The sequence below is a fragment of the Colossoma macropomum genome, unplaced genomic scaffold, assembly GCF_904425465.1.
Source record: "Colossoma macropomum unplaced genomic scaffold, Colossoma_macropomum, whole genome shotgun sequence".
Lineage (NCBI taxonomy): Eukaryota > Metazoa > Chordata > Actinopteri > Characiformes > Serrasalmidae > Colossoma > Colossoma macropomum.
The window spans coordinates 21,496,783-21,512,185 of record NW_023494786.1 but is presented as its reverse complement, the minus strand read 5'-3'; the positions used below and the strand labels follow the sequence as shown (position 1 = coordinate 21,512,185).

The following is a 15,403-nucleotide window of genomic DNA, read 5'->3' as shown; positions in this document are numbered from 1 at the left end:
GAACATTTTAATCATTATTTCTCATCTGTAGGGTGATGTAGTGCTTCAGAGCGATCATGTGATCGAGACTTTAACCAAAGTTGCAATCTGTGCCGATAAGATCAACAGCATCAACATCAACCAGGGAAGGTGAGCATCATGCACCACATTTGGCTGTTTTTAACACCATAAAGTTCACGTTATATGCATTTTATTTGGATCATATCTCCAGTAGTTGGTGTATTTTATGTGTGTCCTGGATTTATTTAGACAATTAAGAACATATTTGGATTCTCAGTAGCTCTAAAGTGATATTTTCTTGCTCTTTTGCAGCATAAAGTTCACAGTTGGTCAAGGAAAAGAGGGGATCATTGACTTCACGTCCGGCTCCGAATTGCTGATCGCTAAGGCTAAGAACGGGCACCTTTCTGTGGTAAGGACTAGTGCCTGGAAAAATATCTCCTGATAAATTTAATTACAATATTTGTGCAGATTATGAAGATGAATGTTTCAAAACAAGCCAAATGTGTTGTTTACTATTGCTTGTTTCAGACACATGGAAATTAATGCACATATATCCTTTTTTTAACATAATTATAAGGGTTATGGATTTTCTTGTTATGATTATATCAAAGTTTCATTTTATTTAATATATGAGTCTATTACACAAAGATATATATGTATTTTTATACATAAACAGTTAATTATAAATTAAATGTTTTAATTGTAGTATCAATGTATACACCAAAAACCAGGTGTAACCAGGAAGCCTGCACAAAACCATGCTGTTTCATGTACTCCCTACCCCAACCTGCCTGTCTGATCCAGTTCAAAAGGGCGTGAAAATTTGCTGATGAGCTGGATCAAGTACGTTGGGTTGTGGAAGAGTTGAAAATGTGTGGGACAAGGGGTCCGCAATATATATGCTTCCACTTCCGCAAGACTGGAGTTGGAAGCACTTTGAGAAAAAGGGGTCCTTGTATGAATAATGCTAAAAAGTGGTGAACTTCAAGCCCCATGGTTGCATTTATGCAATATTCACAAAAAAAAGTTTGGATTTATACATTTTTTCATTTATTTGTTGTAATTGTTTTATCAGTAAACATATTAGGAATTAAATAAAACAATCACAGGCCAAATATTTATGTGGAAGATCGCCATGTTTGTTTCAGAACGCAGCAAGGATGTCAATAGGATGCAGACATATTGTTCAATTTTGGCATGTTGTCAAATTCAGAATGTTATATTTTTTCACCAAAAATGTAAACAAATGTTGGAATTTTGCAGCAGATGGTCTCTGAGGGTTAAATTAGGCAAACGCATAGTGGAAACAAATAGAATAGAGGAAGAATGGAGGGCGGAAGATGTTCATCAACGAAATCCAAACAAGCATGTATCATATATTTTTCAGACTGCCCCTCGCCTCAATTCAAGATGATGGACTCATCATGACCAATCACTTCCTGCATCCTCACAGGATGTCCTTCCAGATATGCTCTCCAACACACCAATCATACAACTGCAGGCAGAGCCTCACTCTGTCAGTAAGATGCCAGCCAGCTGCACCAAAGGCTTTGCTTCCAATAGTGAAAGTCCAGCTAACTAATTGATATTTATGTTTATATGTTTTTGGGAGTTTAATACTGTTATATGAATATTATGATTTTATATTTTGAAGCCAAGAAATAACAATGCAGGTGCATAATTCTGCACTCTCTGTCTTTATCTTGCTTATTTTGGGGAACAATAATTCAGTAATTTGATGCTTAAGAAGTCTCAGCCTTGTCAGTGAGGAAATCAGGGTCAGCAGTAAGTAGATTTAGATTGTTTCCCTTTACCTTTTCCTGAGTCTTTACCTTATAACCAGACTCAGAAACCAGAATCATACACTTGCTCTTTAGTTATTGTAGTGAGAAGATATTCAAAAGTGGGAGTTATTAGTGTTTTGCTTAGAGAGGGAGACACAGGTCAAGATATATACCCACTGGTGGAAACTGGCCAAGATGCAGCCTATTGATTCAGATTGGTAGAAGGTTGAGGGAATGTGTTAAGGAAAAAGTTGTTTTGTTGTTGTGAGTGTATGCCAAGTACATTGAGAGTACATACTATGACCTGCTAGAATTATGAAGAAAAGATTGGTGGCTCCTTATCACATTATGTGAGCGCTATGTGAGAATTTGCCATCAAGGGATAGAATGAGATAAGACGGTTTTAATGAATCCAAGTCAATGATATGAGAGGGAAAAGCCTAGAATTTACTAGGCTTTACACCAAATTTTCAAAGTTTCTTTTTCACTCCAGATCAGTGCCTTTACCCTATGTATGCAAATGTAAAGCTTCTTTTTGAAATTTAAATGGACAATTGTTTCGAGGATTAGGCAATGGTAGTGTAAAGACTGTCTCTAATAGTAGGCAACATGTTCTGCCCATAGAAAGAGCTTCCTCCATTTACAGTAATTACTAAGTCTCAGTTCAAATACACTGGATACATGTAACACCATTTCACAGCATAATCCACAGTTTACAAAAAATATAATATTTGTTAACTTAAAGACAAGCAGCTGTGAGTAATTTTGTTAGCTTTTTATAAGAAGAAAATGGTAGAAAAGTGTCCACAAAAAAGTGCAAATGTATTTCTCTGAGACAGGTTTGTGCACTGTATGTTGATAATGTTATTGTAAGCACTACTTTATAACTGCATAAACCACATAAATATGCCATTTCAAGAACAAAAGTGCAGATTGGCACAGAATGGACATGCACTTCATAGGAGAACAGGCAGCCTGGTACTGTGTATGCAGTATAACCTTTGGTCTTGCCTTTTCTCATAAAATATTGATTGTAGAAGGGTCTCTATAGAAAGTTAAGCAAGTGCCTAAACCAGTTATTCTTATAGCAGCTTTAAAGATGACACTATTAGAACGCACCTGTAAAATGCTGTTATAAGTGCCACCTGTAATGTAGAACAAAATATATATTTTTATTGTTATAAAAGGCCCCCAACGCTGTCTTGATTAACCGTTTCTTACTGCTTTTCTTGCTTGGAAAAGCCATGCACCTATAGACAAGCATAATTCACTCTTGTGATTTTTGTTTTATACTCTTTGTGTAATTTAAGAAACTGAAAAGTAAATGTTATTTGGAAGCAAACTGACAATGTACCTGAGCATAATAAAGCTGATTTCATAATAAAGCTTGTGTCTCTCCTCAGTCTCTATGTCCCTAAACTCATTTTTATCAAATTTTTCAGATGTTCTGTCATATCTTCTAAATCAAAGGACCTTAATTATTATGATACATGATATATTTCTAAACATTTCCATGCCTATGTGGGAGTTGGTAGTGGTGCTGTCTGATTGTCGGAGGTTGGAGTAGGTGGCACTGATGGGAAAGCTTAAGGTTATTGAAAGTGCACTACATGTGGTTGGTTGTGGTTTAGGTTTTGATGCAGTTGACGTTTTTTATGATGAAAGGATAAATATCTGGTGGACACATTCGGACAGATGACAAATTCAATACATTTTTCAATAAGTAGGCTACTATTTATAATATTAAGTAATGTATAATAAGTCATCATCTAGTGTTAATATTACTATAGTATGTCGATATCACTGAAAAGACAGGTCATAAAAAACTGTAGGCCTAGCTAAGATTTTATTTGATTTCAAGCCTGAGTTGCCAGTTTATTATTATTGTGTCTGCGCTCATGAGTCATTTTATCAGGCAAACTTATCATATAGGTGCACTTTGTAGAATTACAGTTACTGACTGTAGCCCACTTAATTTGTCAGCTACCTGCTGTCCAGTCCACCAATGAAACAGACCAACCAAAGGACCGCCGCTGATCAGGTACACTATATTGCTATAAGTATGTGGACATGGATAATTAATGCATTCAGCACATAACCATGCAACCTCTATAAACAAAGACCAGCAGTAGAATGGGTCCTACTGAGGAATGTGGCACTGTCATTGGATGCCACTTTTACCACAAGTCAGTTTGTAAGATTTCTGCCCCATCAACTCTAAGTGCTATAATTGAAGCATCTAGGAGCAACAGCAGCTGAGTCACGAAGCAATAGACCACACAAACTCACAGAGCAGAGCTGCCAAGTGCTGAAGTGTATAGTGTGTAAAGATCACCTGTCCTCTGTTGCATCCAGGTATGTATTCCTGCAGGTTGTATCTCACCCAAACTGCCTCTGTAAGCAACATCAGTACAAGAACTGTATGAAATGAGTTTCATAGGCAATTGAACAAAAGCTTAAGATCACTATGTGTTATGGCAAGCATTGGCTAAAGCACGCAACCACTGGACTCTGGAGCAGTGGAAGTGTTTTCTGTTGTGATCAATCACGCTTTACTATCTGGCAGTCTGACAGATGTTTCTGGGTTTAGCAGATGCCAGGATAGCACTACTTGCTAGAATGCATAATTCAGTAGTAAAGTTTGGTAGAGGAGGAATAATAGCCTGGGGCTGTTTTTCAGGGGTTTGCAAAGGCCCCTTAGTTCCGGTGAAGGGTTATGTTAATGCTACAGCATACAAAGACATTTTAGGCAATTATATGCTTCCAACTTTGTGGCAGCAGTTTGGGGGAGGCCCTTTCCTGTTCCAGCATGACTGTGTCCCTGTGCACAAAGTCAAATACGTAAAGACATAATTTGAAGAGTTTGGTGTGGAGGAACTCCAGTGCCCTGCACAGAGTCCTGCCCTCAACTCCACTGAACACCTTTGTGATGAATTGGAATGTTAATTGCAAGCCAGACTTTCTTGCCCAACATCAGTGCCTGACCTCACAAGTTTCTTTTTTAACTGAATGAGCACAAATTCCCACAGATGCTCACCAAAATCTGGTGTAAAGCCTTTTTAGAAGAGTGTAGGCTGGTTTAGCCACAATGGGGGTGGGAGGTGGGGGCTCCAAATGAAGGTTTTTTTGCAAAATGTCTCATAGTTCACTTTCGAGAATTTTTCTTTTTTCATGATATGCGTTTTTGGAAGTGGTCTCATACATAAAAGAAATATCAGTGCTATATTATTAATATTAATACCACTTCTACTAGGGAAATAAATATTTTTCCCTTACATATCAGCTGTTATTATTATGAAAAACTTATCTCAAAATTGTTAAAAACAGATATACGGCATCTCAGTGAGACATGTCAGGAGACACGGGTGTTGAGCTGGAACGAAAAATATCAGTAACACTGTGATCAGAAACACCGATAAATGGTAAAGAATGACTAAAATAAATAGTGAATGGAAAGAAGATGAGATATGGTCATCTAGGTGTACCAGGAAAGCAGTTAGAATAAAGTGGACACTAAGTGTAAAAACCACTGCTGTGCGTGATGCACTCACACTAGCACAGCCCATTGTAGCACGACACCAAGGACCAAGGACTATTATGACTGTAAAGCATAGACATTTCCATACATGCGGGGGTTGGCTAGGATTGGCAGTATATAGAGCTGATAGTGATGCTTGTGGTCATTGAACGTTCACTACATTTGAACTCGTGGAAGGCAGTCTCGTGGCATGCCTTGCTCTAGTAGCTGCACTTCTTTAAAGTGTTTAAGACTTTGAATCTTTTTAACTTTTAGTCCTTTATAAAAAAAAAAAAGATCTGTAGTGATACTACAGGAATTTATACAGGATTCCTATAGTAAATCAGAGAGTTGGTACACACGTGTTGTAAATTACTATAAGACAGTACTACAGGGATACTATAGGAAGCAAAAACATTCTAGCTAATTATAGAAGTATTATACAGCAATAAAGAAATCTAGTTTGTTAGAGTGATATACATATACAAAGTCTGTTATTGGCGCATTGATTGTACTAGAATATGGCCACTAAAAAGAATACGTTATTTATTAGACATTTATTAGAATATAAATACTGAAACAGATAAAGTGTCATATTCCTCCTGCGCAGTCACACGTCACACTCATACTACCGTTGGTGGGTGGAAGCTAAGACATGTTCATTTTTACTGTTTATGAAACCTTTGCCAGTTCTGTAAATGAAAGCCCGCTGGTTAATGTTTGAGTTAATGAAACACGTTGAAGTGGTCTGCGCGCCTTTTTGTGTAGGCTGTTTCTTATAAATGAGTGGCTATAGGCTACAGGTCGCTGCCTATACCACCCTATGAAGCACTATTAGGGAAGTGGCGGAGAAAGACACGTTCCCAGCAGCGCTGTTGCCCAATGGTCATGTGACTACAACAGCGTAGCTGCTGAGCCCGAGTCGAACCATGAAAAGGTGCGGAATTCGAGTTATGTAGGTTCGCTGGATCTATAGCCTATACTGAGGTGTTTCTCTTTGTTTGACATCGGCTGTTCGCGGTTTAGGTCTCATGTCGGGGGCTTCCGACAGAAGACTGACTTCGGACTGGCAGCTGAAGTTTCGGTTTGAGCGGGAGAGAAAGAAAGGAAAGGTATTTTGTTTACCACTGAAGAGATTTCCATGAGAAAACCTGTTTACGATAAGTAGGCTGATATCAGTTCTGAGCCTGTACTAATAATGTTACAATAGCATCTCAATACCACTGAACAAAAGAGGGCATAATATAATGTAGCGTATAAAGTGTCTTGAAGCAGAAGCAGTAGCCCCGTAGATGTAGGCTGAAGCCTTTCAACAGATATTGACACAAGAAGAAACAACTCATCAGCAACTTAAGTGAAGAAGTTTTTCACAGAATCTCCACCAGTGGCTGGCCTGCTTAGTGTTTACTGTCAATTTCCTCTAACAAAACCTGATGGCTTTGGGACCATGCAGTGAAGAGATACAAAAACGTCGAGTGGAGCTTGTGGAGAACTGGAGCACACACCTGGACCCTCTCCTGGAACTCCTCTTCAATGTGGGAACGGTGACGGAGGAGGACCTCAGCTTTATTAGAGGTGGAGGGTGCACAGGTGAACGGGACTGCTTAAGGACACTGCTGGATGTTCTTCAAGGCAGAGGAGAGGAAGCATGTCGAGCCTTTCTGTATGTGCTGTCCAATGTTCCGCCTTCGTCTGCGATTGGTGGAGCCACCCTGTTTCCCCAGAACACTCTGAAGGAACATCTCCAAAAACACAAGGACATTGTAGCCAAGCAACATGCTCCAGCCAATTACCTCAGCATTGCAAGACGGGCCTCCAGGCCTGCCGAGGTGGACTCTTTCACAGACATTTCTTTTTCAAGGCATGTGGGATACCTTGTGCCACTTCAGTACCAGCACGAGGCAGCAGTGGTTGGGGATCCCTTCAGGGCAGGGCGGGGTGAGGCTAGGCGGCAGGGTGAGACTTGTGCTTTTAGAGATGTATATGAAAGCCTGGTTTCTGCCTCAAAAGATGGTGTGACGCTGCTCTCTGGGGTTGCTGGAAGTGGCAAAACCACAGTTGTAAGACAGCTGGTGCAAGAGTGGGCTGCAGATGCAGACTCCCAGAAAATCGTCTTGTCCATGTCTTTCCGTGAAATAAACCTGATTACTGAGCCCCAGAGCCTACAAGGGCTGATATCTGATCATTATAGTAATTTAAAGCCTATCTTGCCAGACTTAATGACCTCAAACCAAAGCCAGATTTTGCTTATCCTGGATGGGCTTGATGAGTTCTGTTTCCCTTTGGACTTTGACCGCACCCCTAAATGTTCAGACACTGAGCGGGAGCTGTCTGTAGGAGCGCTGGTGGTGAATCTGATCAAGGGCAACCTTCTGCCAGGCGCTGCCATTCTTCTCACTTCTCGGCCCCATGCTGTCACCAAAGTACCCCAGCTGTTGGTCAGGCAGTTCTACAGTGTGTTGGGGTTTTCCCCAGTTCAGCAGCGGCAGTACTTTGAGCAGAACTGCAGCTCTAGCCAAGCTGCTGTTGCAGTATGGAACTTTGTGTCTTCCCACAGACCCCTTCAGCTCATGTGTCACATCCCTGCCTTCTGCTGGATTGTCTCCACTGCTTTGCACGATGGCACTTCCTGCCTCTTTTCTGACATGGCATTAATGGGTGCTGCATCGCAAGAAAGTAGAAGTGGCTGCACTGAGGCAGTAAGTGGTGATAAATGCTATGATCAATCCTCATCTGAGCCAAATACGTGGGTAGCAAATGGCCTAGCTGCTCAAAGTTGCTCCAGACCGGTCACGATCACTGAAATCTACTGCTGCTTCCTTAAATCCATCGTTGTCTTCCATGTGGGTGGTTGTGTGGAGGGCATGCATCTCAACAGGCTCCAAGATGCCCCTCGTGTCCTAAAGGAGAACAGAGTGAAGCTCAGAAGTCTAGGAGCTTTGGCCTTCAGAGGCCTGGTGGAGAGACGATTCCTTTTTGACCTCTCAGACCTGGACTCTTTCTCCCTGGAAAGCTGCGAGCTGTCACGAGCTTTCATGGTGGAAATCCTTAAAGAGGACAAAGCTTCACTCACCTACGAAAAGAGCTTCCATTTCATCCATACCAGTGTGCAAGAGTTCCTAGCTGCACTTTATTATGTGTTAGAGTCATTCTCAGGTTCAGACCCATTCTCAGGACTCAAGCCAACGGTGGGCCTGCTGCCTCCAGCAATGCACAAGCATCTAGTGACTTTTGTTAATAAGCTGCGACAGCCACAACATCTCTTACGCAGACGTGTTAAGAAAGCTCTCCACTGCGGAGAGAGTCATCAATCAGGACACATGGATCTCTTCTGCAGGTACAGTACAGCATATTTATTGATGCTTCATCTTACTGCTTATTTGTAATATGTTGAAATTCTAATATTAACTCTACAGTTAGATAAACCACAAACAAATTAATGTATGCAATTTAGCTGGGATAACCAGATTTTCGAATATACAAATTGGGACATTCCACTGAACACAAATGTGCATTCACATTTTCATATTTTGCGTAATTTTTATTTTTAATAATATGTAGCTGTACTGCCCTTGTTTATACAGATTATGCAGCTGCAGCAGGCGTCACTTTGTATAAAACCATATAAATATCTATAAATTTGGGCACTGATTTACATTTTGTCAATTAGACCGTAATTATTATCATTGATTAGCTCAACTTAATAAAGTAAGCAGTTGTAAACTGTCATAATGGACATATGTATGTATATTTGAGAGTGCTTCAGACACTGGGATGCACCTCAGGTCATTGGAATATCTGGTCACCCTAAATTTAGGTTGAAATTGACTAGGACGTCCATTAATCTTAAAACTTAGAATAATTCATAGTTTATTGAACAGAAGATGGGATGTAACACTCTTTAGAAAATGCACTTACTTGTGCTAAACATGATTTAATGTCTTTTATGGTCTTAAAGTGCTTGATGCCCTCAAAATCAATCAAAACCGAACAAATATATTTACATATATATAGCTTTTCAGCCTACATCAGCCCATTCATGCTGTTATAAGTTATAAGGAGTCTCAGCCTGGACTGCTTTTTGAACGAAGCACAATACTGGGCGATCATTCTGAACAGAGCTCATTTATCAGTCTTAAAGGCACCATAACAAACCAGTTTTTTATTGTAATATGGTCATGAAAATGCACGACATTGGCTCTTTAAAAGTCTTCAAAACTCTCAGTATTCATTGAATTCTGCTCAGTAGTGAGTACATAGTTTTTTAGTGCATAGATTGTTCCATGTATCAGAGCAATGCCTGCTATAAACTGTGATGCAAGAGTGAAGTTCTGAACAGAAAGTGTTTATGAAACTGGAATTTCCCTTCTTTTGTGGCCTTTGTTCCTAATTCTTCATAAACTCTGACCGTCACATTTGATCATATTTTCATCCTGCACGCAGATTTGTGTCTGGCCTGTTAGTCCCCAAGACCCGTTTCATCTTGGATGGTCTTTTCTCTGGTGAGCCCAGACCTCGATTGCCCTCATGTGTGCCTTTGCCTTCCACGCCTTTTCCCTTCGTCCTGCAGCTGCTGCGCTCCCAGCTTCACAGCTCCAGCCTCAGTCCAGAGAGGCAGCTGAACGTGTGCCACTGCCTTTATGAGGCTCAGGACCCAGAGCTACCTCTGCGTCTGCAGCGCTGGCTGAAGGTTCTTTCCCAGCAGACCTCAGGTCAGTGTGACTCAGTGAACAGGGACTGGAGTGAACTGGCTTTTCTCCTGCAGCTGAGCCCAGACCTGCAGCAGCTGAATCTGGATGCTCAGGGGCTGGATGCAGAGGGACTGCACAGACTGCTGCCTGTGCTTCCCCTCTTCTCCACCCTCAGGTAACTTCAGAACTGAAATGTTTTGTATGTCTGTCATGAATGAATAGAATCTAGAATATTTATCTTATTTATTAGGTATTCATTTGAATAATTTTCCCCAAAGCGTGGCACAGAATCCTCTTGGTCCAGAGGGGGCAGAGGTGTTATCTGCAGCACTGCGGAGCCCGGACTGTCAAATCGAAAGGCTTTGGTGAGTTAATCATGAAATGTTTATTTCTAGGAATATTCCCATCCAGTCTGAGAGATTGCTAACAGAGCCAGTCAAGGTTTATTTTAATAGATTATTGTCAGCTATATTAAACTGTATGCAGTTCTGTATCAGGTTTAATATACCAATCAAGGCATGAGTTTAGTGGACTGCCTATATTAAATCTCAAGTTCATATTGGAGCCAATCAAGGTGTGTTTTAATGGATCACTATGTGCTGAATCAGTACATAGTAAACCTGATCCAATTCAATATTTATGCCAAAGGAGGCATTGGATTGAGATTGAGAGAATTTCTGACACACTTACTGTGTACAGTATGCACAGTACATTTGTGTTCAATGTACATTTCTCTTCACTGATTGTGTGTGTGGCAGGGTGGTATCAACAGAGCTGGGCTGTGAGGGGCTCAAGAATTTAACAAAGGGACTTAAAGACAACCACACAGTGTTTGACCTCAGGTAAGCAGCAAACTCTTTCAGCCACTATCGCCTCAAACAAATGTATCCAGCAGCTTAAACTGTCATCACACAGAGTGTGTTGTTTAAAGTTTTTGACACAACACATTTATTTTGTTAGAATGGCAATCAATCGTATTGGTGACGATGGAGCTGCTAGCCTTGCTGAGTTATTGAAGACCAATCGCACTCTGAGAGATATCAGGTAAGAGAGACTGACTTTTTGATTATCCTGCAAGCCATCTTAACGTAAGGAGTAGTGCAGTTGGTATAGTAGTTTATAAATGATCGATATATTTACGTTATACAGGTGCAATGTTTTACTTTCTAGGCTTCGAGATAATTTAGTGACAGACAGAGGAGCAGAACTCCTGATGGAAGCCCTGATGGAGAACACTACTTTAGAATACCTCTGGTAAGTTGGAGCCATTTGTGACCAGACTCCTGTTAGGAGTATAAGATATAGAATATAATATTACATGATAAATATAATAAAATAGAACAGAATAGAATTCTAATATAATTCTATAAGATCTGATAGCGGGTAGGAAAAAGTGTCAGATGTATCTGATATTTTTCTTTTTAAGGTTTCAGTGTTGGTATAAGAAAAAAAAAGTGGAGTAATGCCATTACTGGAATGCCAGGACTGGAAAATTATCTTTGGCCTTACCAAGCACATTACCATGATACAAATACTACAACAAAACCATGTTCAGTATGCATTAATATAAATCATAAAATAGATAACAGATAATAGATGTTATTATTGTAATAATAAATGATTATTGCACTGTAAAAAATAATTCAGTCTGTTAAAAAAGTAAGTTAACCTGGGGTCCTTAAAATTGAGATTTTATTGCATAACATAATTTAACATATAAGTAATGGCAAGTTACATATTATAAGCTAGCAATAAGTATGTTAACAGGCTGTAACATACCAAATGCTGTTCTATTAATTTACTATTAGGAGTTCAGTTAACTTAAAAATTGAATGCAGACACTTTACCCAGTTTAAACAACAAGTCTGTTTTACATTGTATTCATTTATCAGATGTACTGCAAATTAAAGCTGATCTTATTATTTTATCTGTATGTTTCAGGTTGTTTGACAACAAGCTTTCCAAGGAGTGTGTTCAGCGGCTCAAAGAATTTTCAAAGAGCAGATCCAACCTTGACATCAAAGTCTGTTACTGAAACCACAACCAGCAATGTGTTTGACAACCAGGTCTAGTGTTATTGAGACACATACTTTAGTATGTCATTTTCTGTGGTGGTGATAGTGAATTGATATAAGGGAATATGTGCAAATCAAGACTTTTTGTTACATTGTAGTGAAAGTATTTTTTAACTTTGTTTCATAGAAATTCTGGAGAATTTTAACAGTAAAGGGCAACTTATCCTATCAGATCATGCACATGAATTTGCCAACAGAACAGCAATTCCCAAAACAGTATTCCCAAGTACAACTCTACAATTTATTCTAGCCCTAACCTTAACTATAGGCAAATTGGACAGAGCAGACTTTTACAATTTTGCAACCATGAAACCATGTGAAATTTACCATGACCATAATCAAGGCTGATAGAGAAACACAATGTACAGATCTAGAAATTTGACCTGCTCAGCAGTCTAGTCTGTCATGCTGAAATAACATCTACTTTCACAATGATTTTACATAGTTTGCACTGTTTTAAAGTGAGTTCTACACTGTTACCATCATAGACAAATTGCACACGTACTTTCTTGGTATGCATATGCCTTGACTCACCGTCTACTTCTGGTTGTGTGCATCACATGCAAAGGGAGGAGAGGAAGAGTAAATGCTGCCTTTTCATGCCTGGTCATGTGCCTATTGAATTCGCTATAAGGAAATGATTGTATTAAAAACATGATTCCCCTTCCCCATCATTCCTTTCAGCCCACCAGATCAAACTGTTTGCCTGCACTGGACATGCAGGCAGTCTTTTTACCTTCTACCAGACATTCAGCAAAACAATATTCAGTTCAGATGGTAATATTTTACAGTTTTATTCTGGTTTAGCATTCTGACTGTTACAGTAAATGACAAATATATTTATTTATTTATAGAACAAGGCACTGTAATGTCCTTTGTAATGTATGTGTCATTAAAGTACTGACTTAACAATTGCTTGTGTGTGTGTGTGTGTTGGGAGGGTAGTTTGTGGGGGTGTTTGTAATCATAAAACAAAAGTGTGTTAATCACTGCTTCTTTCTGGTAGCATCAGATTCCTGACTAGTTAAGAGCAAACTGCTGCCTCTCTTTATTATATTTATAAGTAAAGTTTGTTAGAGATATAAAACCAATATGTTCTATAAGACATATATTAAGGAGCCCATAGCCTACATTTTTCTTATTTTTTCCCTTAAAGTCCAGTTTTGATGATTGTATGAGTTTATGTGCCCAAAACTGTCATAATTAGTTTTTGCATCACCATTTCCCAACCTCTCTTCATCCTTTTGAATTAAACAGACTGTATATGTTACTGTGCCTGTAAGATTGATATGTGTAAATGACCTCTGTTCTGATTGGCTGTTCTGTATTGTGTCTCTTTCAAAAAAGCAATCCAGGCTGAAACATTCCTTATAACAACACAGTGAATGAGTGGGCTAAACTGACGCTGGCTGAATAGGCGGATATATGCGAATTTTGCAAGCTTAGTGTCCATATACAGACTGTACTGACTGCAAAGTGAACAGTTTGGGAACTTTAACATTTATTATGAACTTTATTTCAAAACAGCAAGGATTTTCTTTCATGATATGGGCCCTTAAAGCCATATCTCTTTCATGATATGGGCCCTTAACCTTTTTAATCTGAAATCTCACCTCATTTGAGCTTTGGTGCATTCCAAAGCTACAGTCTCACAGGTCTGGTCTTAGCTAAGTTTTGTTGTGCTTATGAAAAAGAAATCTTCTGCGTAGCTGCAGCTTCAGAACTGTGCTGTACTTTCCAGAGGAAGGCTGTGCCATGTGAGTTTGATTTTAGTAGTTGGAATAGCTGATAAGATGAACTCCCTAAAGCTAACGGCCTCTCAATCTGCCCACTGTTACAAATAGGAAGGATGTTTGCTGTGGGGCACTGCTTCTTCTGGTACTCTTTACTATATGCATTACTGGATTCTATCGTCTAGCAGTTTTGGTTCATAGCTCTCTATAACAGTTTACTATAATAACAGCTCACTATGACTTAGTTCATTGCTCACTATAACATCCAGAATCAATAATATTTCTATTGTGCTGCATAATACTTCTACAATAATCTATAATACTTTCACCTCCATATAATGTGTTTGTAGTACTGTCTTATAGTAAACTATAATACTTGTGTAGTACCCTGTAGTAAATTATATTAACTGTCTGAATTTTCTACAGGGTTCTTATAGGAGCCCTGTATAAATTCTGTAGTACTTCTATGGATCTTTTTCATAAGGCATAGTCATTAGTTTCCTGTTGACTTTACTGTTAAACTTATAGTCCCATAATCAACTGCATTCAATGTAGAAAAGTGAATAAAAGTGATGTATGTGCTAAACCACTGTTCTGGATTGTGCAAACCACCAGCCTTCATTTATTTAATTTCCACTCAAAGCCATTAAGTACAAGTTATTTTTTTATACTTTTCAGCATCAGGGAAAAAAGGCAGAAAATATATCTTTAACAAATATATAATATGAAAATTTTTAGTATTTAGTGTGTCTGCCCTTTGCCTTTATTGCAGCTTCCAGAGACTTGTTTTCAGTGTTTCAGCTAATCTGCAAGGCTATTTTTCCACTTTTCTATAGTTCAGTCTTAGACATTAGTTGCATGTTCTGTTTCTTATGAAATCCCAATTATATACTTTTTACTCATCAGTCCATAAAACCTTTTTGTGGGAATTCATTACAAATTTCAAAGGCCAGGAGATTTTTTTTTCTAGCAGTCAGTTAAATTCCTGTGCAATTTATTGTTTTTGTCAAAACATCTAACCAAATTCCTTCTACTGTAAAATGAAATTGCTGTGCTGATTTACCTTTGTCAGAGACTAGCACTGCCCATTAGTCACTGCACCACACACCACCAAACTAAGTGTAAGAAATAGCAAATAATTCATTTATGAAAACATTGATGTATGTTTAAACATCAATATTGTTTTCTTTTGCTCATATATATATATATATATATAATATATATATGTTTAATTTCACTTAAGTACAGATTCTATGGACTTGTTGCACTCCCGTACTGTTAGTGTGAAGGCGGTAAACACTGACAGCCACAAATTAATATAAGAGCAGAATATTAACTTGTAATTACTGTGTAATTACTCACTTACACCACCAGAGGCCGACTGTGTGGTGTGAGTTGTTTTGCTGTAAAGTCTGTGCTCCTTTGTTTCTTCAGAGTTGTCCTTGGTACAGTGCTCTTAGACATAATCTTTCTTTGGTGGTTGCAGTATTACCATAGTCCTTTAAGTTTTATCACTATAAATAGGCTAGCCATGATCTTGGAGCAATAGGGCAACTGGAAGTATATGTATATGAATATATGCATGGTAGTGAGGATTTCC

At 38.9% G+C, this 15,403-nt stretch overlaps 2 protein-coding genes across 5 annotated transcripts in view; both read left to right on the top strand.

The window, feature by feature from the left end:
* myo1cb (myosin Ic, paralog b) overlaps positions 1-3,185 on the top strand; it is a 52,689-nt gene extending 49,504 nt beyond the window's left edge. For 3 of the 4 annotated variants that reach the window (XM_036563800.1, XM_036563807.1, XM_036563816.1), the window contains 3 exons: positions 32-129; positions 313-412; positions 1,391-1,417. In XM_036563800.1, coding sequence (XP_036419693.1) covers positions 32-129; positions 313-412; positions 1,391-1,417 — 225 coding nt within the window. Of the gene's footprint in view, positions 1-31; positions 130-312; positions 413-1,390 lie in introns of all 4 variants that reach the window. The other variant, XM_036563826.1, reaches the window with a different exon arrangement.
* Positions 3,186-6,250: 3,065 nt separating this feature from the next.
* si:dkey-118k5.3 (NLR family CARD domain-containing protein 3) lies at positions 6,251-12,920 on the top strand. Its single transcript, XM_036563786.1, has 7 exons — positions 6,251-8,641; positions 9,748-10,170; positions 10,274-10,360; positions 10,754-10,837; positions 10,956-11,039; positions 11,166-11,249; positions 11,937-12,920. The coding sequence occupies exons 1-7, from the start codon at positions 6,738-6,740 to the stop codon at positions 12,028-12,030; spliced, it is 2,760 nt and encodes a 919-aa protein (XP_036419679.1). The 5' UTR covers positions 6,251-6,737; the 3' UTR covers positions 12,031-12,920.
* Positions 12,921-15,403: the final 2,483 nt, after the last annotated feature.